This window comes from Chiloscyllium plagiosum, unplaced genomic scaffold (genome assembly GCF_037043375.1).
Source record: "Chiloscyllium plagiosum isolate Xiang-an unplaced genomic scaffold, Cpla_swu_hap1 HiC_scaffold_12, whole genome shotgun sequence".
NCBI lineage: Eukaryota > Metazoa > Chordata > Chondrichthyes > Orectolobiformes > Hemiscylliidae > Chiloscyllium > Chiloscyllium plagiosum.
Window position 1 is genome coordinate 3,877,408 of NW_028270150.1, and position 21,396 is coordinate 3,898,803.

Here is a 21,396-nt window from a genome sequence, read left to right on the forward strand (position 1 = left end):
CCTTTTTCCTCAGATGGCAAAGGCTAACATGAGGGACATAGCTTTAAATTGAGGGGTAAAAGCTATAGGGCAAATGTCAGAGGTAGTTTCTTTACTCAGAGAGTATTAGGTGTGTGGAACACACTGCCTGCAACAGTAGTAGACTCGCCAACTTTAAGGGCATTTAAATGGATGAAAATGAATAGTGTAGGACAGATGGGCTTCAGATTGGTTCCACAGGTCAGCGCAACATTGAGGGCTGAAGGGCCTGTACTGCACTGGAATGTTCTGTGTGCTATGTTCTATCATAGGGTCATAAAAGAAGTGATTACTGAGATCATGGATGCATTGGTTTTTATTTTCCAAAATTCCCAAGGTTCTGGAACGATCCCTGCGGATTGAGCAATACCAGTAGAAAATGGAACTCTACTGTTTCAGAATGGAAGGAGTTAGAAAGCTGCAAGCACTAGGCTGATCAGTTGACCATCTTAGATAAAATGAACTAGCACTCAAGGATGCATGAACCCTGGACCCTGCATAATTCATAACAGACCTCAAAATGTGACTCATATCCTTCGACCAACAAGCAGGCTACCCATTGATTTCATAACATCAGGGACAACATGTTAGCATGATTCGAAGATTAGCTCACTAAAGTGAAACAGAGAGTTGGCAAAAATGGGCCATTTTTGGCTTGACAGTCAAAATGACTGGTGTGCCAAAGGATCAACTATTTACGACTTATACTAATGATTTGGATAAGAGGACTGAACTTATAGTTGGTACATTTGCTGACAACATAATGTTTGGTTGGTAAAGTAATATGTGAAGGAGGCTTAAGTCTGTAAAGGAATATAGATCAGGAGAATACGTTGGCAAAAATTTAACAGATGGTGTATAATGTGGGAAACGTGAGCATAGCAGTTTTGGTAGGAAGACTAACAAAGCAGGACATTATTTAAACTGGTGAGAAATTCAAAGTTCTGAGGTATAGAGCAATCTGTGTATCTTGGAATGTGAATCTCAAAAAGTTGGAATGCTGGTGCAGCAAATCATTTGAAGGCAAATGGATGTGTTATTTTTGAAGAGAGCAGTTGTTTTAAATGCTTAAGGATCTCATTGTGGAGTAGAATTATCCCTACCTCTGGGCCAGAAAATCTAGGTTCAAGATCCATCTGCTTGAAGGTGTGCTATAAAGTATATGACCAGTTTGTAGAAAGAGGAATGGAACATAACAGTCAGGATGCTTTATTAAATTTGTTTGGAACATTGGGAAGGCCTCATACAGAGTACAATTTTGACTTCTTTGTTTAAGAACGGATCTAATTGCATTAAAAGTAACAAAGAATGTTCACTTGATTGCTTGATTGAGTGGATGAGAAGGTTATCTCTTGAGGAAGAGCTGAGTCTGTATTAATTGCAGTTTAATAGAATAAGAGGTGATCTTAATGAAGCATATCTGATCCTGAGGGGATTTGACAGAATGGACATTGATAGAATGTGGGAGAGACTGGAGAGAATTAAGAGACACAGTTTAAAAATCAGGCATCTCCCATTTAAGATGGAGATAAGAAGAACTATTTTCTTAGGATTGCAGGTCTTTGGAACTCTCTTCCTAGAGAGAAGTGGAGGTGGCTCTTTGAATATTTTAAGAGTGACGTAGATCATTTCTTGACTAGCAAGGGTGTTTAAGTTTATTGGGGTAGATGAGAATGTGGAGTCAAGGCCCACATCTGATCAACCAGGACCGTGTTACTAGTCCTGCTCCTAGTTCACATGTTTGTACATATATAGGTTGCTATGGTCACCATTACTGAGACTCGCTTTATATTCCAGGTTCATTTGTTGAATTTAAATTCCACATGGATGGGTAAGAAATCAAGGGTTATGGGGAAATGCAGCAATGTGGGGCTGAGGATTATCAGATCAGCCGTTGAATGGTAGAGCGGGCTCAATGGGCTGAGTAGCCTGTTTCTCTTCCTTTGTTTTATAACCTGTATCCCAAAGCATTATCCTGGGCCTCTGGATTGGTAATTCACTGACATTACTTATTATGCCACCATCTCCCTGTACCAATTAGTGCAACCTACAATTGGTTTCACATCACCTTGATCTCCTAACTCCTAAGAATGAAGTGCTGTGATTCTCTGAAATTGTTGTAACTTATATCATCATATATAAAACAGGTACAAAATGACAGTAAAGAGCATTTGGTCCCTCAAACCCCAATCCCACCCACTGCCTCATTAACCAAGGGGGCTGCACAATCCCCAGGAAGGAGCAAAGACTGAATTTTTCTTAAATTCCAAAGTGATCAGATAAGGTCCAGGGAACCACACTAACTGGGTGACTCAACTCAAATGTGAACCACAACATCGATATGCAAATATTCCAGATTCTCTCAGCACATTGTGCAGCAAATATGACCTCATTATTATAACGACACAGGGTAAACCCCTCTGCTACTTTATACCCGACACACAGAGGAGCTCACCTCGCACCGTAATCTGTTACATTTTGAGAGGCAAAGAACTTCTCAGAAGTCACTATTTAAAGTAACAATTTTATTCTTTAAGTACAAAGGGGAACATTAGACAACTATTTACAACTCCTTTCTCTTAAACCTATCTTTTACCTCCCACTCTAGAATACTGGTCCACTAATAAAACACGATTAAAATTTACAAAAAAAAATCACATTTCAAAACCAATCAGCTTTGTCGATTCACTTTTGTAGATTTTCAAAGAACAAAGAAAACTTACAGCCCAGGACCAGGCCCTTCGGCCCTCCAAGCCTGAGCCGATCCAAATCCACTGTCTAAACCTGACTGTCAATTCCGAAGCATCTGTATCCCTCTGCTCCCCACCTGCTCATGCATCTGTTCAGACGCATCTTAAATGAATCTACCGTGCCTGCCTCTACCACCTCTGCTGGCAATGTGTTCCAGACACCCACCACCCTCTGTGTAAAGTACTTGCCGCGTGTATCCCCCTTAAACTTTCCACCTCTCACCTTGAAAGCATGACCTCTCATTATTGAATTCTTCACCCTGGGAAAAAGCTTATCTCTATCCACCCTGTCTATACCCTTCATGATTTTATAAACCTCAATCAGGTCCCCCCCTCAAATCTCCTTTTTTCTAGTGAAAATAAACCTAACCTACTTAACCTCTGTTCATAGCTAGCACCTTCCATACCAGGCAACATCCCCGTAAACCTTCTCTGCACCCTCTCCAAAGCGTCCACATCCTTTTGGTAATGTGGCGACCAGAACTGTACATTGCATTCTAAATGCGGCCGAATCAATGTCTGGTACAACGTTAACATGACTTACCAGCTCTTATACTCAATACCCGTCCAATGAAGGCAAGCATGCTATATGCCTTCTTGACCACTCTATCCATCTGTGCAGCAACCTTCAGGGTACAATGGACCTGCACTCCCAGATCTCTCTGCCCACCAACTTTTCCCAAGGCTCTTCCATTCGTTGTATAATTTGCTCTAGAATTAGTCTTGCCTAAATACATCACCTCACATTTGTCTGGATTGAAAACCATCTGCCACTTTTCTAGGTTGGCTTTTCTTTGGTCTTCTGCTGCACAAATTTCCTTATGGACAGGTACTTGTTGGTTTTCTTGGCAGTTCTCTTCCTGACTGTTCAACATGTCCAGTTTTATACCCCAAAAAAACAGATCATTTCATTGATTTGATATCATCAAAACAACAAATTCAAATTTGATTTGCACCAGCTATTTGTGTCAACCGAATGTTACATTTTTAAGTTGTTCAACACAATCTGTGCTTTCAGTCCTTGCCAGCTTCCTCTCTCTCTTAAAGGTACAGTGCATACCTCCACTGTTATAACATTACACATGGTAGCGTATTGTCCCAGATACCAGGAGCTTGTTTACTGAGGGCTCAGGGATAGAAAGTTCATGTAATCCCTTACATCTACACAAATGGGCTTTCTCTGGGCTATTAGGCTGAATCTAATGCCCTATTTATTAGAAATGCTTCGGTCAAGACTCCTGGAATTCCTTAATTTTGTCATAGAATCATAGAAGCTGGCCATTTGGCCCATCAAAGTCAAACCAGCCCTTGAAGAGCATGCCACCCAGATCCACCCCCTACCCTATAACCCTGCATTTCCCATGGCTAGTCCATCTAACCTGCATATCTTTGGATGGTGGGAAGAAACTGGAGAAGCTGGAGGAAACCCACTCAGACACCAGGAGAACGTGCAAACTCCGCACAGACAGTTGCCCAAGTGTGAAATTGAACCCAGGTCTGTTGGGCTGTGAGGCAGCAGTGCTAACCACTGAGCAACAGTGCCACCTCTGTTGGTTAAAATGCCGATGTATTCTTGTGGTGACTGATGCCTTAGTAACATATGGTGGCTCAGTGGTTAGCACTGCTGCCTCACAGCACCAGGGCCCCAGGTTCGATTTCAGCCTCAGGCGACTGTCTGTGTGGAGTTTGCACATTCTCCCTCTGCCTGTGTGGGTTTCCTCCGGGTGCTCCGGTTTCCTCCCACAGTCCAAAGATGTGCAGGTCAGGTGAATTGGCCATGCTAAATTGCCCATAGTGTTAGGTGCATTAGTCAGAGGGAAATGGGTCTGGGTGGCTTTCTCTTCGGAGGCTCGGTGTGGACTTGTTGGGCCAAAGGGCCTGTTTATGTACTGTAGGGAATCAAATCTAATATAATATATTATGAACAGAAATAGGCCATTTCTTTCTTTGAGCCAGCTCCACCTCTGATGGACCAATCTATGCCTCAAATCAATTTCACTACCTTTCACCCAAATTCTTTGATCACTTTGCAGTCAGTTCTGCCATTTCTTCAATGCGAATTGGATATAATGCAATTGAAGAATTTAGACCATTATTTGTAGAAAGCAAACTTTCTTTACCTGTATTGGCTATAATGCAATTCCAGTCCCATTAGTTTAAATGGTGTGGCTATTGCACGATTTTCTTATAACATGGGATTGCAAGGGAATGGAACTATCGCGTTGTATCAGAACAGACTGTATCTCTCAAAAAATCTATTGATCTCAATCATGAAGATTTCAGTTGACCATCAGCATCCATAGCCTTTCCATCAATGGTGTTCCAGATATCCACAATCCTTACACAAACATACAAAGCAGGAGAAATAGAAACATAGAAAATATGAACAGGAGTGGCCACTCAGCCTTCAAACCTGATCTGCCATTCAATATGATTGTGGCTGATCTAATTGTCAACTCATGTCCACATTTCCATTTACCCCTGGTAACTTCACAGTATATTACTTAACAAAAATCTATTATTTATAAAAATTCATTCATGGGATAAGGGCTTCGCTGGGCAGATCAGCATTTATTGCTCAGAAGGTAGTTAAGAGTCAACCACATTGCTGTGCATTTGGAGTCACATATAGGTAAAGATGGTAGTCTTCTTCCCTAAAGGACATTAGTGAACCAGATGGGTTTTTCCAACAATCACCATGGCCATCATTAGACTCTTAATTCTAGATGTTTATTGAATTCACATTTCACCATCTGCCATGGCAGGATTCAAACTCACGTCTCCAGGACATTACCTGGATCAACATTTCATTGACAATACCACTAGGCCATCCCTTCCCTCTGTTTACCTCTGTCTTAAAAACACTTAAGAACTCTGCTTCCACCAGTATTTGAGGAAGAGAGTTCCAAAGAGTCAATTACTCTGAGAGAAAATATGTCAACTCTGTTTTAAATGGGTGACTCCTGATTTTTAAACAGTAAGTCCTACATCTAGATTCTCCCTAAAGAGGAAAATTCCTCACAACCTCCATTGTGTCAAGACTGTTCAGGGTTCTGTATTATGTATTTATATTTTAATATTACAAATTTGCTGTCTTCATTTAATCCTGGATGAAGGAGCTCTAATTTTAAAACTCCACTGCTTTGTTCTGAGTTCCTCCATCTGAGGAACTGGTTGCTTTATCCTACCTATCTCCCCTATTTAAATTAAGTGACCAAAATCTATGAGAAATGGGGCTTTTTAGGTTGTCCGCTTTGGTTGCAAGGAGAGAAATTGAATGAGAGAGTGTTGAGCAGCAGAGAGGATTATGAAGCCAAGTCCCAAAATTGTTCGATTCTCGTTAGTCACAAAGAGTGTGCAAAAATGTTCCTGGAATGTTTGTTGTTTTCTTGAGGGAATAAGACAGTACAACGGAGTGTTTCCATTGTATAGACCCTTGCTCAGACTGTAACTACAATATTCTGCTCGGTTTTGGGGTGTAAATTGTAGGAAGGATCAGATTGGCCTTAAATGGGGCCACAATGCAGATTCATTGGAACAGTAGCTTCAAGGTTTAAAAAAAATGTTTCTTGTACAGTAAAAAGATCAGATCTGGAACACGCTGCCTGGAAGTGTGGAAGAGACAGGTCCAATTGAGGTATTCAAGATTAGTGGGCGGCACGGTGGCACAGTGGTTAGCACTGCTGCCTCACAGCACCAGAGACCCGGGTTCACTTCCCGCCTCAGGCGACTGACTGTGTGGAGTTTGCACGTTCTCCCCGTGTCTGCGTGGGTTTCCTCCGGGTGCTCCAGTTTCCTCCCACAGTCCAAAGATGTGCAGGTCAGGTGAATTGGCCATGCTAAATTGCCTGTAGTGTTAGGTAAGGGGTAAATGTAAGGGTATGGGTGGGTTACGCTTCGGCGGGTCGGTGTGGACTTGTTGGGCCGAAGGGCCTGTTTCCACACTGTAATGTAATCTAATCAAAAAATCTAATCTAATCTACATAGAATTATTTACACAGATGAGAAAAATAGGCAGGTTCTCATAGAAACCTATAAAACTCTAAAAGGACCAGTCAGGGTAACTATAGGAAAGGTGTTCCCGATTACTGGAGAGTTCAGAACCATGGGTCACAGTGGAAGGAAATGGGGTAGGCCATTCAGGACTGAGATGAGGAGAGTGAGGAGCCTGTGGAATTCTCCAGCACAGGAAACTGTTGAGGCCAAAACATTGAATGCTTGCAGGAAGGAGTTAAATGTAGTTCTTGGAGCTAAAGGAATCAAAGTGTATGGGGGAGAAAGCAGGAACAAGGGGCTGAGTGGGATGATCAGCCACAATCCAAGCCTCCCAGGTGCAAGGGTACGTGATGTCTCTGATCGTGTTTTCCGGGTCCTTAAGGGGAGGGGGAGCAGCTCGAAGTCGTGGTCCATATTGGCACCAATGACATAGTTAGGAGGAGGGCTGAGGATGTTAGGCAGGCTTTCAGGGAGCGAGGTTGGAAGCTCAGAGTTAGAACAAACAGAGTTGTTGTCTCTGGTTTATTACCTGTGTCAAGTGATAGAGAGTCAAGGAATAGGGAGAGAGAACAGTTAAATGCGTGGCGACAGGGATGGTGCAGGAGGGAGGGATTCCGGTATTTGGATAACTGGGGTTTTTTCTGGGGAAGGTGGGACCTCTATAAACAGGATGGTCTACACCTGAACCTGAGGGGCACCAGTATCCTTGGCGGGAGGTTTGCTCTTGGGGGGGGTTTAAACTAACTCTGCAGGGGCATGGGAACCTAGACTGTAGCTTTAGGGTGCAGGACCTGGACTGTAGGGAGGTTAGGAACATGGCATCAATCTCAAAGGAGGGTGCCTGTAAACAGGAAAGTGTCTTGAAGTGTGTATACTTCAATGCAAGAAGTATACGAAATAAGGTAGGTGAACTTGCAGCGTGGGTTGGTACCTGGGAGTTCGATGTTGTGGCTATTACGGAGACATGGGTAGAACAGGGACAGGATTGGCTGTCGCAGGTTCCAGGGTTTAAATGTTGTAGTAGGGTCAGAGGTGGGGGTAAAAGAGGGGGAGGTGTGGCATTGCTTGTCAAAGATAGTATTACAGCGGTGGGAAGGACGATGGATGAAGACACGCCATCAGAGGTAGTTTGGGCTGAGGTTAGGAATAGGAAAGGTGAGCTCACCCTGTTAGGAGTTTTTTACAGGCCTCCTAATAGTCCTAGAGACGTAGAAGAAAGGATTGCGAGGATGATTCAGGAGAAGAGAGAAAGTAATAGGGTGGTTGTTATGGGGGACTTTAACTTTCCTGATATTGATTGGGAAAGCTATAGCTCGAGTTCGTTAGATGGGTCGGTGTTTGTCCAATGTTTGCAGGAGGGTTTCCTGACACAATATGTAGACAGGCCAACAAGAGGTGAGGCCATACTGGATTTGGTTCTGGGTAACGAACCAGGCCAGGTGTTAGAATTAGAGGTAGGTGAGCACTTTGGGACAGTGACCACAATTCGGTGACTTTTACTCTAGTGATGGAGAGGGATAAGTGTGCACTACAGGGCAAGAGTTATAGCTGGTGGCAGAGAAATTATGATGCGGTGAGGCATGACTTAGGATGCGTGGCTTGGAAAAGTAGGCTTCAAGGCAAGGGTGTAATTGATATGTGGAGCTTGTTCAAGGAGCAACTATTGAGTGTCCTTGATAAGTATGTGCCCGTCAGGCAGGGAGGAAAGGGTCATGTGAGGGAGCCATGGTTTAATAAGGAATTGGAATCCCTTGTTAAATGGAAGAGGGTGGCCTATGTAAAGATGACGCTTGAAGGTTCAATTGGGGCGATTGAGAGTTATAAGGGAGCCAGGAAGGACCTGAAGAGAGAGCTAAGAGCAGCAAGGAGGGGACATGAAAGGTCCTTAGTTGGTCGGATTAGGGAAAACCCTAAGGCTTTCTATAGGTATGTCAGGAATAAAAGAATGGCTAGGGCAGGAATAGGTCCAGTCGAGGATAGTATTGGGAAGTTGCGTGTGGAGGCTGAAGAGATTGGGGAGACACTGAATGAATACTTTTCGTCAGTATTCACTCAGGAACAGGACATTGTTGCCGATGTGAATACTGAGTCACAATTAAGTAGAATGAATGGCTTTGAGGTATGTAGAGAAGAGGTGTTGGAAATTCTGGAAAGGGTGAAAATAGATAAGTCCCCTGGGCCTGATGGCATTTATCCTAGGATTCTCTGGGAAGCAAGGGAGGAGATTGCAGAGCCATTGGCCTTGATTTTTATGTCCTCGTTGTCTACAGGAGTAGTGCCAGAAGACTGGAGGATAGCAAATGTGGTTCCCTTGTTCAAGAAGGGGAGTAGGGATAACCCTAGTAACTATAGGCCGGTGAGTCTCACTTCTGTTGTGGGCAAAATCTTAGAGAGAATTGTAAGGGATAGGATTTATGAACATCTGGATCGGAATAATGTGATCAAGGATAGTCAGCATGGTTTTGTGAAGGGCAGGTCGTGCCTCACAAACCTTATTGAATTCTTTGAGAAGGTGACTAAGGAGGTGGACGAGGGTAAAGCGGTAGATGTGGTGTATATGGATTTTAGTAAGGCGTTTGATAAGGTTCCCCATGGTAGGCTACTTCAATAAATACGGAGGTATGGCATTGAGGGTGAGTTGGAGGTTTGGATTAGGAATTGGCTGGCTGGAAGAAGACAGAGGGTAGTAGTTGATGGTAAAGGTTCATCTTGGAGTGCCGTTACTAGCGGTGTTCCGCAAGGATCTGTTTTGGGACCATTGCTGTTTGTCATTTTTAAAAATGACCTGGAGGAGGGGCTAGAAGGTTGGGTGAGCAAGTTTGCGGATGATACGAAAGTCGGAGGAGTTGTTGACAGTGAGGAAGAATGTGTCAGGTTACAGCGGGATATAGATAAGTTGCAGAGCTGGGCAGAAAGGTGGCAAATGGAGTTCAATGTAGGTAAGTGTGAGGTGATTCACTTTGTTATGAGTAACAAATAGATGGGGTACTGGGCTAATGGTCGGATACTTGGTAGTGTGGATGAGCAGAGGGATCTTGGTGTCCATGTACACAGATCTTTGAAAGTTGCCACCCAGGTAAATAGTGCGGTGAGGAAGGCATATGGCGTACTGGCTTTTATTGGTAGAGGAATTGAGTTCCGGTGTCCTGAGGTCATGTTGCAGTTGTATAAGCTTTAAATTAAGGGGGGTAGGTATAGGACAGATGTTTGGGGTAGGTTCTTTACTCAGCGAGTCGTGAGTTCATGGAATGCCCTGCCAGTAGCAGTGGTGGACTCTCCCTCTTTATGGGCATTTAAGCGGGCATTGGATAGGCATATGGAGGATAGTGGGCTAGTGTAGGTTAGGTGGGCTTGGATTGGTGCAACACCGAGGGCCAAAGGGCCTGTACTGCGCTGTATTCTTCTATGTTCTATGTTCTATAATCCCATTGAATGGCAGTGCAAGCTCGTAGGGTGAAATACCTACTCCTCCTATTCAAAGTTTGTGAGACGATTTGTAGCTCGGGTCCTCGTTGTTGTGGTTCAGTTCGCCGAGCTGGGAATTTGTGTTGCAGACGTTTCGTCCCCTGTCTAGTTGACATCCTCAGTGATTGGGAGCCTCCTGGGAAGCCGGAGGAATGCCGGAGGAAACATCACAGAAGCGCTTCACAGGAGGCTCCCAAGCACTGAGGATGTCACCTAGACAGGGGACGAAACGTCTGCAACACAAATTCCCAGCTCGGCGAACAGAACCACAACTACTACTCCTATTTTCTAAATTTGTTTTTATGAAATAATATAAAAGGCAATGAGGAAAAGGCAGGAAATTGGCGCTCAGTCATGGCGTTCCGACACTGTTCTCCTTTTAAGACAAAAAATAATGGCCATGAGAAATAGGGGCAGGAATAAACTTTTTGGCCCCTTGAGCCTTCTCTGCCATTCAATAGGATCATTGCTGATCATCCAACACCATATTCTATCATGTATGTGACACTATAATAATTGTGTGACCTTTGAACATCCTCTTTTTCGATTGCCCTGAGTAAGCAACTTGAATTTACATAGCACTTAAATGTAAAGCCCACGAGGGGATCTAAAGGAACTTTGTCAGACAAAATCTGCCACCAAACCATACAAAGAAATGTGAGTCCGAGTGTCCAAAAGCTTGGTCAAAGAGAGAGGCAATTTGAAGAGAATTTAAAATAAGGAGAGAACTTTAGAGAGTGAGTTAGGAAGAGAATTTCAGAGCAGCTTGGACACAGCCAGCATTGGTGGGCTCAAGGCAGTTGGGTTACATGGGGTCAGAATTGGAGCAATGTTGAGCTTGTGGAGCTGGGCTGGACAAAGTTACATCGCTAGGGAAGCAAGGGATTGATTAATGTGACATTGAAATGCAACACTGCTAACATTTCTGTATTATTGGATGTATTAATTTTTCTCCCTGTATTTCTTTGTTCACAGAAACCATCCAAATGTTTAACTGAGTGGGTTGGATTTAAACAGAAGTACCAGTTTTACCAAAACAGTAGAAGTGACTCACTAGGAGTAAGTATGATTTGTATTTAATTTTGGCCAGCAGCTTACAGACACAAAGCGGAACGATAGTATAGTTGAGGATGAGAGAGTAATGAGAGATAAATGATGATAATAATGAGGAAAGATAGGTGGCGGTGTCATCTGCCCACTGAATTCATAATCCAGAGACAAGGACAGACACTCTGGGAATATGGGCTTGAATCCCGCTATGACAAATGGTGGAATTTGAAATCAATTAATAAATCAGGATTTTGAAATTAAACTCTAATGTCAATCATGAAAACATCAGTTATTGTAAAATTCCATCCAGTTAATTCATATCCTTTAGGGAAGGAAACTGCCATTCTTAGCTGGTCTGGTGTGCATGCGACTCCAGACCCAAACTACCTAACTACCCTGTGAAATGGCTGAGCAAGGCACTTTGTTATTATCAAACTGCTACAAAGACTGAAGGAATGAAAGAAACCTGACAGACTTTCTGAGATCTGACTTACTTGGCAGTGGAAATGATCAATGCTGTGAACACTGCTGAGTTCTCCTGACTTCCATCTGGAAGTTGGTGCCAGCATTGGGAGAGCTGTCTCATAGACAGACCAGTGATATGGAGAGCTGTCTCACAGACTAGTCAAGCAACAGCCCGACAGAATCATACTCACAGTAGGAAATGGTTGGAGACACTGGCTATGGGCCCTGACAACATTCTGGCAATAGGACTGAAGGTGAATGCATCAAGGTTAGCTGTGCCTGAACCAGACTGTTCCAGTACAGCTATGAAACTGTATCTACTTGACAATGTGGAAAATTACCCAAGTTTTATCTGTCCACAAAAAGCAAGACAAATCCAACGCAGTAATCACAACTGCCCCATCAGTCGACTCTCGATCATCAGCCAAGTGATGGATGTCATCTTTGACAGTGCAATCACCCAGAGCATGGTCAGCAACCTGCTGATTGATCCTCACTGAGGGCCACTTGGTCCCTGACCTCAGTACAGCCTTGATCCAAAAGAGCTGAACATCAGAGGGGAGGAGAGTGCAACTCCCCTTGACATCAAGACTGCTTCTGACCGAGCGTGGCACCTAGGAGGCTGAGCCAAACTGGAGTCAGTGGGAAGGAGGGCAAAGCTTTCCAGTGGTTAGAATCATACCTGGCACACAGGAAGATAAATGATCATATTCCACCCCCCCCCCATTCCAAAGAAGAGTCATGCTGGACTTGAAATGTTAACTCTATTTCTCTCTCGTATCCTGCCAGACCTGGTAAGTTTTTCCAGAAACTTCTGGTTTTGTTTAAGATGGTTGCGGTTGTTGGAATGTCAGCTCCAGGATATCTTGACAACCTTGACCCAACCATCCTCAGCTGCTTCCTTCATGGCTTTCCCTCCATTATAAGGTCAGAAGTGAGGTTGTTTACTGATGATTGTACAATGTTCAGCACCATTTGCAACTCCTCATACTGAAATAGTTCATGTTCAAATGCAGCAACAGCTGGACAAAATTCAGTCTTGGGCTGACAAGGAACAGGTAACATTCGCTCCACACAAACTAGGCACTAACCAGCTCCAATAAGAAAGTCTAACCATTACCCCTTGATATTCAACATCATCACCATCACTGAATGCCTCAATATCAACATCCTGGCATTAAAATTGGCCAGAAACAGAACTAGACCAGACATTAAATTTTGTAGCTGTAAGAGAAGGTCAGGGACTAGGAATATTGTGGCGAGTAACTCATCTTCTGACTCCCCAAAGCCTGTCCACCATCTACAAGGCAGTAGTCAGGAGTGTGATGGAATACTCCCCACTTGCCCTCCAACAACACTCAAGAAGCTCAGCACCATCCAGGACAAAGCAGCCCCTGCTTGATTGGCACCACAATACAAGCATCCACTCCCTCCACCACTGATGCTCACTGGCACTCACAAATTGCACTTCCCAACCCACTAAGGCTCCTTCATGACCTTTACCGTCTGGAAGGACGAGGGCAGCAGATTCTTGGGAATATTATGACCTGCAAGTTCCCCTCTGAGCCATTCCGCATCGTGACTTGGAAATATGTTGCCATTCCTTTTGTGTCACTCGGTCAAAATCTTGAAACCCCCTTCCTAACAACATCGTGGGTGACCCCATTTCCTAAAAATTGCTGATTCTCAAGACAGTTGCTCTCCACCATCGTCTCCAGGGCAGTTGGGGATGGGCAATGAATGCAGTCTGAGCCAACAGTGCCTACATCCTATCAACAAATATTTTGAAATGCTAAGCGACCCATGTAATCATTAACAAACCTAACAGTTTTTTATTGTTCACTGTGATCTTCCCTATCTTTATTGGACCTACATTTCCCTGTGCTGCCATCTGTTTTTGTATACATTTTCATGGAGTGTGAATGTTGCCCATCCCTTCTTGTGTTTAACTCCTGCAATCCATCTGCTGCAGGTACACCCACAGTGCTATTACAGAGGGAGTACCTCTCACAATATATTCATAAAATGTTTGTTATGGTGTTGTTTTCTATCTTTATTCGTAATATCTTGTTGCGTCTTTTGATATTGGTTTATTATTCTTTGCTTTTTATGACTCTCCCGTTCCAGACTTTCTTTGTATTTGAAATCACGGAGTGGTTTCAGGACAGAAGGAATACATTCAGCCCATCATGCCTGTCCTGGCTCTCTGGCAGAGAACACACCTCGCCTCTCTGCCTATAAACCTACACATTATTCCTTTACAGATAACGATCCATTTCCCTCTGGAAAGTCTTAATTGACCATGTCTCTCACACATTCTCAGCACATTTCAGAGCCTAACTACTCGCAGCAAAAAGGTTTTTCCTTGTGTTACCATTGCTTCAGTTGCTATTTACCTGAAATCTGTGCCTCTCATTCTTAATCCTTCCTAAGACTCTGTGTCCAAAAAAGCTGGACACAATACTGTTGCTGAGACTGGACCAGTATTTTGTACAAGTTTGTCAGAAATTAAATAAAAGCACAGAACTGCAGAGCTAAATATTCAGTCATAGAGTTAAAACAGAGAGTGCTGGAGAAACTCAGCAGGCCTGGCAGCATCTGATGAAGGGCTTATGCCCGAAACATCGATTTTCCTACTCCTCAGATGCTGCCTAATCTGCTGTGCTTTTCCAGCACCACACTCTCGACTCTGATCTCCAGCATTTGATGCTTACTTCTCTTACTGTAACCTATTGTTCAAAAATGTTAAGCATCAAAGTCAAATTTATGAATGCAACTAAGCCTGATTTTTAATGATCAGTAATAAACTGAACCAAACTGAGAGGTCTCAAGGAAATTTTTGTACAAGTCAATAGCAGCATAGTGATTCTGGTACAATTCAGATTACACAGTATGCAATGAACTAAAATTAGTTAACAACATTTATTAGTGAGCAGCTATCCCAGAGTGCCCTTGTCTTGATGCTGACAATGCTGACAAGGTGGAGTTTCTGTGATTTTGACCCAGTGACATCAATGGAACTGCAATATATTTCCAAGTCAGGATGGTGACTGAACCTGATATCAGATTCGTTCGTATGATTGCTGTTCACAAGATGTTCCCTTAAAACCAGATTATTAGCTAATTCTGGGTCATTAGATGTCGCTAAATCTCATATCCTTTGTTGATTCTGAAACATGTTGTTCCAGAGAATTCTCAATATATTTCGGACATTCATTGGCTTTACTACGAGGAGTTATTTTTCTTTCTGTCATTCTCCGGAGCATTTGCTCTGTTATTTTAATTATGCGGTATGGCTTTGTGTTTTTTTAACTCTGTATTTCTCAGCCCTCCCCCAACAGCCCTTAACTATATCTTAACAGTCAGGAGCTCTGAATTTTTATTCATACCAGTGTTCTACTTTACTGTTCCTTGCTTTGACCTGACCATTTCCACTGACCATTCACACCTCTTTCTTTCCAATATTGTGATTATATCTTTCATAATTACATTGTCTTTTCCGAATCTCCTGCAAACTGAAACATTTATCTCTCAATCCCGTATAGTTTGTAATCTGCTGTTTGTAATGTCTACTTGGAATGCATTGCCTGAGCAGGTAGTGGAGGCTGGAAACCATACAACCTTTAAAAATTATTTGGATGAGTACTTCAAATATCAGAACATTCAAGGGTATGGGACAAGTCTGGGAAATTGGAATTAGCACACTTTTAATAGCAGTTACGTTGGTGCAGACTCGATGGGTCGAAGGGCCTATTCCGCATGGTATGAATCAATGAAACTACAACACCATTTCGTTTATCAGGATGAGCTTACAACTCATTTGTTTTCTTTCTTGTATTCCATTAATTTGCTTACTGAATGTCCCTGACAGTATTGTGTATGTGGGGATGTGGGGATGTGGACAGCACTGACCCCCTTGTGTATCAGCCACTACTATGGAATTGGAGTGTGGCATCCTTGTCCTACCAAAGAATGTTGGGAAAATTGGACAGCTTTTATGGGCAATTTAGATCTGGTTGAAGCCCATTAAACTGTTCATTAAAGATCTAAGTTGGTCAGGATGTAGTTTGGAAGTTTTAGCCATTGGGTTGTTGGTTGTGGTTCACTGAGACTATGCTGCCATGCCCTGAGCCCAGTTGCTTAGTTCTTAAAGTAGGTCCTGAAGAAGGGCCTGTGCCCGAAACGTCGAATCTCCTGTTCCCTGGATGCTGCCTGACCTGCTGTGCTGTTCCAGCAATAAAGTTTCAACTTTGATCTCCAGCATCTGCAGACCTCACTTTCTCCTCCTAGTTCTTAAAGTAACCAAGTGAATAAAAATGAAGCAAAACTTCAGGGAGGAGGCAGTGGCATTGTCATTTTGTCATTGGACCTGTAATTCAGAAGCTGTAGGGACACTTCAACAGCATCTTCCAAACTTACAACCACGTCGAGAATAAGAACATGGTAGGACAGTAGGAGCGCCATCACCCGCTAGTTTCCTGGCAAGCCACTCACCATCCTGACCTGGAAATATATCACCGTTTCTTCACTGTCACTGGGTCAAAATCCTGATTCCCTTCCTAACAGCACTGTGGATCAACCTACAGCACATGGACCACAGTGGTTCAAGAAGGAGCCTCACCACCACCTTCTCAAGGGCAATTAGGGATGTACAATAATTGCTGGCCCAGCCAGCAATGCCCACATCCCTGAATTAATTAAATAAACACTAGCACAAATCCCACTATGGCAGATGGTGTAATTTAAATTAATAGCATCTAAAATTAAAAAGTGCTTGGCTCAGAAACGATGGCCATGCAGCCGATGTTGTAAAAACCCATCTAGTTCAGGAGTAACCTTTTGGGAAGGACACCTGCTACCTTTACCCAGTCTGACTCCAGAGCCAAAGCCGAGTGGTTGATTTTAATCGCCCTCTGGCCCTGGTAATACACTTCAAGGCTATTTACGGGTTGGTAACAAATGCTGACCTTGCCATTGGGACCATGACTGAATTGAAAAAAAACTGCTGAGATTAAAAGTAAAACCACAAAATGCTGCAAGTACTGAGCAGAGTTAATATTGAAAGAAATGTGATAAGTTATTGTTTCTGACAGTGAATCCCACTTCCAACAATGTCTGTGTGTTTAAATTACATTTAATTCATTTTAGCCATATTTAATTTGAAACTTACAATATGTTCTTTTTCTCTTAATTTTAAAAAAATATCAATCAGGACCCAGAACAGGAATGTTTTTTGAAGTACAGTGATCATCAGCTTTCAGCCAAGTCCAATGGCTTTCCAACAAACCATGTTGTTGTCATCAGCAATGAGAAAGGGGATACACCAGCAGCAATTAGCTTCTTTGCAGCCCTGAGAATCCCGGTGAGTAATTTAGAAGGGTTCCGCTGTTTGTCGTGTATTGTCTTCCATCTCTGCCTTGGCTTTGTAATACTGGCAGGTTGTTTGAGATATCCAGCTCATCAAAAGTTGTAATTCTTTTCTGCAAAGACACTGTCAAAAAATCAGACTCCTATCCGGATGTAAGCTCTTCCAAGTCATCAGCAAAGGACACAATGTTAATGTTACAACTGTGTCAGTGCAGATCAATGCTTGGTGATAGAATTGGCGATGTATTTTTAATTTGAATCAAGCCATCCACTTTCAATATTTAGTATATGATATTTCAATACAAACATCTGAAGCAATATTTTCCTCACTCTGCCTCTGCCTGCAGGTACCTGGGTACATTTTACCCTTTCAGCATGTTCTATACTTCAGTGAGATCATGGCTGATCCACATCCATATCCTGTTGTGTTTTTGCTTGGGAAAATCAGATCAATCTTGGATTTAAAATTAACAGTTGATCTGACATCAGATATCTCTTGCAGATGAGAGTTCCAAATTTCAATTATCCTCTTGATCTATTTTTGTTATTTGAATTCCACATTTCCCACCTTTTTTATTCATTTACAGGTTGATGGTGTCGCTGGCTAGATCAGCATTTGTTGTCCATCCCTAATTACCCAGAGGGCATTAAAGAATTAACCACATTCCTGTGGGTCTATAGGGCAAACTGAGTAAAGATGGCAGTTTCCTTGCCTAAGGGATATTAGTGAACCAGGTGGGCTTTTCCTGACAATTGACAACAGTTTCATGGTCCATATTAGATTCTTAATTCCAGACTTTTTTATTGAATTCAAATTCAACCATCTGCTGTTCTGGAATTAACAATCCAACGATGTTAGGACAAGGCCATCACCTCACCTGCTCCTGACAACCTGAGATTCTTGTTAAGCAAGGAAATCATTGTACTTACACCTTAAAAATATTCAAGGACTCTATTTCCATTACTTTTTCAGGAAGAGTTCCACAATGAAGACAATGTTTCACCTCATCTCCATTTAAAATGGCATCCCCTGATCTTTGAAGGACTGACCCATTATTATTGATTCTCCTGTACCAGAAACCATCCACTCACCCAGATCTCTCTAGCTCAGAGCTATGCAAACTCTCAGCATTTAGATAATCTGCTTCTTTTTATTCAGACAGCCAAAATGTACAGCTCCACATTTTCCAGCATGCTTCATCTCTTCCCACTCACTTAACCTATCAAGTTTTTTAGTCGCCTCTTTATGACCTCCTCACAGTTTCTTTGAGTCTTCAACATATTTGGGAGCCTCACCTTTCATCACTTTATCCATTTCATTTAGATAAATTGGAAGCAGTTGAAAAACCCAGCATCGATCCCTGTGGCACACCAGTTGTTATGTCTTGCTGTTAATTTCCTGTTACCCAGCCAATCTTATATCCATGTCTTTTCCTAAAACGAGTTCTCCAATCCAGGCAGCATCCTGGTAAATCTCCTCTGCACCCTCTCTAATGCATCTACATCCTTCCTATAATGAGGCGACCAGAACTGGACATAATATTCCAAGTGTGGTCTAACCAGGGTTTTATGAAGGTGCAGCAAAGTGAGGATGCAAAGTTCATCGCCAGAGGCGTAGCAATCCCTTGCTTCCCATAGTAACCTTGGATATATCTGTTGTGGCCTTGGGGACTTACCCATCTTGATGCTTCCCAGAATTTCCAGCACATCCACTTTCTTAACATCAATCTGTTCCTGCCGATTAACCTGGTCCACGGTGTTCTCACTATCAACAAGGTTCCTCTATCTAGTGAATACTGAAGCAAAAAACTATTTTAGGGCCTCCCCTATCTCTTCAAACTCAAGGCAAAAGTTCCCTCCACTATCTCTGATCAGCCCTCCCCTCTCTCTGATCATTGTCTTATTCCTCACGTAAGTGTAGAATGACTTTGGATTTTCCCTAATCCTTCCTGCCAAGGCTTTTCCGTGCTCCCTCCTAGCTCTCCTCAGTCCATTTTTCAGTTCTTTCATAGCTACCCTATAATTCTCTAAAGCGGTGCCAGATCCTTGCTTCCTCAACCTTAAGTAAGCTTCTTTTACGGTGGCTCAGTGGTTAGCACTGCTGCCTCACAGCGCCAGGGATCCAGGTTCGATTCCAGCCTCAGGTGACTGTCTGTGTGGAGTTTGCACATTCTCCCTGTGTCTGTGTGGGTTTCCTCCGGGTGCTCCAGTTTCCTCCCACAATCCAAAGATGTGCAAGTTAGGTGAATTGGCCATGCTAAATTGTCCATAGTATTCAGGGATATGTAGGTTAAGTGCATTAATCAGGGGTTAATGTAGAGTAATAGGGTAGGGGGAATGGGTCTGGATGGGTTACTCTTTGGAGGGTCGGTGTGGACTTGTTGGGCCGAATGGCCTGTTTCTACACTGTAGTAATTCTACGATTCTTCCTCTTGATGAGAAGCTCCTCTTTTCTTCTCATTCAAGGCTCCTTTGTGGGTGGCACAGTGACACAGTGGTTAGCACTGTTGCCTCACAGCGCCAGAGACCTGAGTTCAGTTCCCACCTCAGGCAACTGACTGTGTGGAGTTTGCACATTCTCCCCGTGTCTGCGTGGGTTTCCTCCGGGTGCTCCGGTTTCCTCCCACACTCCAAGGATGTGCAGATTAGGTGAACTGGCCATGCTAAATTAGGTGAAGGGGTAAATGGAGAGGAATGGGTCTGGTTGGGTTTCTCTTCGGAGGGTCAGTGTGGACTTGTTGGGCCGAAGGGCCTGTTTCCACACTAAGTAATCTAATCCTTCACTTTACCATTCCTTGCCTGTCTCAGTGGGACAAAGTTATCCAACAAGTGCTCCTTAAACAGCCTCCACATTTCTGTTGTGCATTTCACGTAGAACAATTGTTCCCAATTTATACTCCACAGCTCCTGTCTAATAACAGTATAATTTCCCCTACCCCAATTAAATACCTTCCCATTACCGTCTTCTCCTATCCCTCTCCATGGCTATGGCAAAGGTGAGGCAGTTGTGGTCACTGTCTCCGAAATGCGCTCCCACTGAGAGATCTGACACCTGGCCTGGCTTGTTGCCTAGCACCAAATCCAATATGGCCTCCCCCCTAGTCGGCCTATTTACATATTGAATCAGGAATCTCTCCTGGAGAAACCTGACAAAATTGGCTCCCTCCGGATCATCTGCACTAAGGAGGTTCCAATCAATATAGGGAAAGTTGAAGTCATCCATTACAGCAACTCTGTTACATCTACACCTTTCCAAGATCTGCCGTCCAATCTGTTCTTCCATCGCTCTGCTGCTATTGGGGAGTCTATAGAAAACACCCAATAAAGTGATTGTTGCTGGCGTCCACCCATACTGACTCAGTAGACAAACCCTCCTCAACAACCTCCTTTTCTGCAACTGTGATGCCCTCTCTAATTAACAATGCTCTTCCCCCTTCTCTTTTGCACTCATCCTTTTATTAATTATTCTGTCCAATTTTCTGACCTGTCATCTGTCTTTGACAACAATATACTTGTTCGTTTGGTTTAATGCTATCTCAAACTTTTTAGAGTTAACCAATATTGTGGCTTCAAGTGTTGAGATGTTTCTCACTCTTTGGAGTATATCTATTTTGTGTATTCTGAATGATCCTCTTCAATATCTGTCACTGCGTCTCTGCTGACCTGTCCTTTAGCCGAATTTACCTCTTCACTTTAGCAAGCTCCACTTTAATGTCCTCAAAATTCTGCTTTTTCAAATTTTGCAATACAGTCTCAAGCCCATTTCCCTTTCTCTCTCAAACTGACTAAATTCAATTTTGTCGTGATCGCTACTGCATAAGTGAGCTTTCACTGTGAAATAATTCATTAATACTATCACATTGCATAATATCAAATCTATCCTGCTCTCTGGTCATCTCCAGAATAAGGTGTTCTAAGACACTATGAGACCATAAGACATAGGAGTGAAAATAAGGCCATTCAGCCCATTGAGTCCACTCCGCCATTCAGTCATGGCTGATGGTCATTTCAATGCCATTTACCCACACTCTCCCCGTATCCCTTTAATGTCCCGGCCTCCACTGCACTCTGTGGCAATGAATTCCACAGGCCCACCACTCCCTGGCTGAAGAAATGTCTCCTCATTTCTGTTTTAAATTGACACACTCTAATTCTAAGGCTGTGCCCATGGGTCCTAGTATCACCACCTAACAGAAACTAATTCCCAGCGTCCACCCTTTCTAAGCCATGCATTATCTTGTAGATCTCCCCTCAACCTTCTAAACTCTAATGAATACAATCCCAG

At 43.1% G+C, this 21,396-nt stretch overlaps 1 protein-coding gene across 2 annotated transcripts in view; it reads left to right on the top strand.

Moving 5' to 3' along the window:
* Positions 1 to 21,396, top strand: part of LOC122555435 (glucose-6-phosphate exchanger SLC37A1) — a 111,791-nt gene that overhangs the window by 52,653 nt on the left and 37,742 nt on the right. For both annotated transcript variants that reach the window (XR_015758774.1, XM_087992435.1), the window contains exons 10-11: positions 11,205 to 11,288; positions 16,957 to 17,106. Coding sequence is in view for 1 of the 2 variants with exons in the window: in XM_087992435.1 (XP_087848561.1) it covers positions 11,205 to 11,288; positions 16,957 to 17,106 (234 nt within the window). In the remaining variant the exon portion in view is untranslated. The remainder of the gene's footprint in view (positions 1 to 11,204; positions 11,289 to 16,956; positions 17,107 to 21,396) is intronic.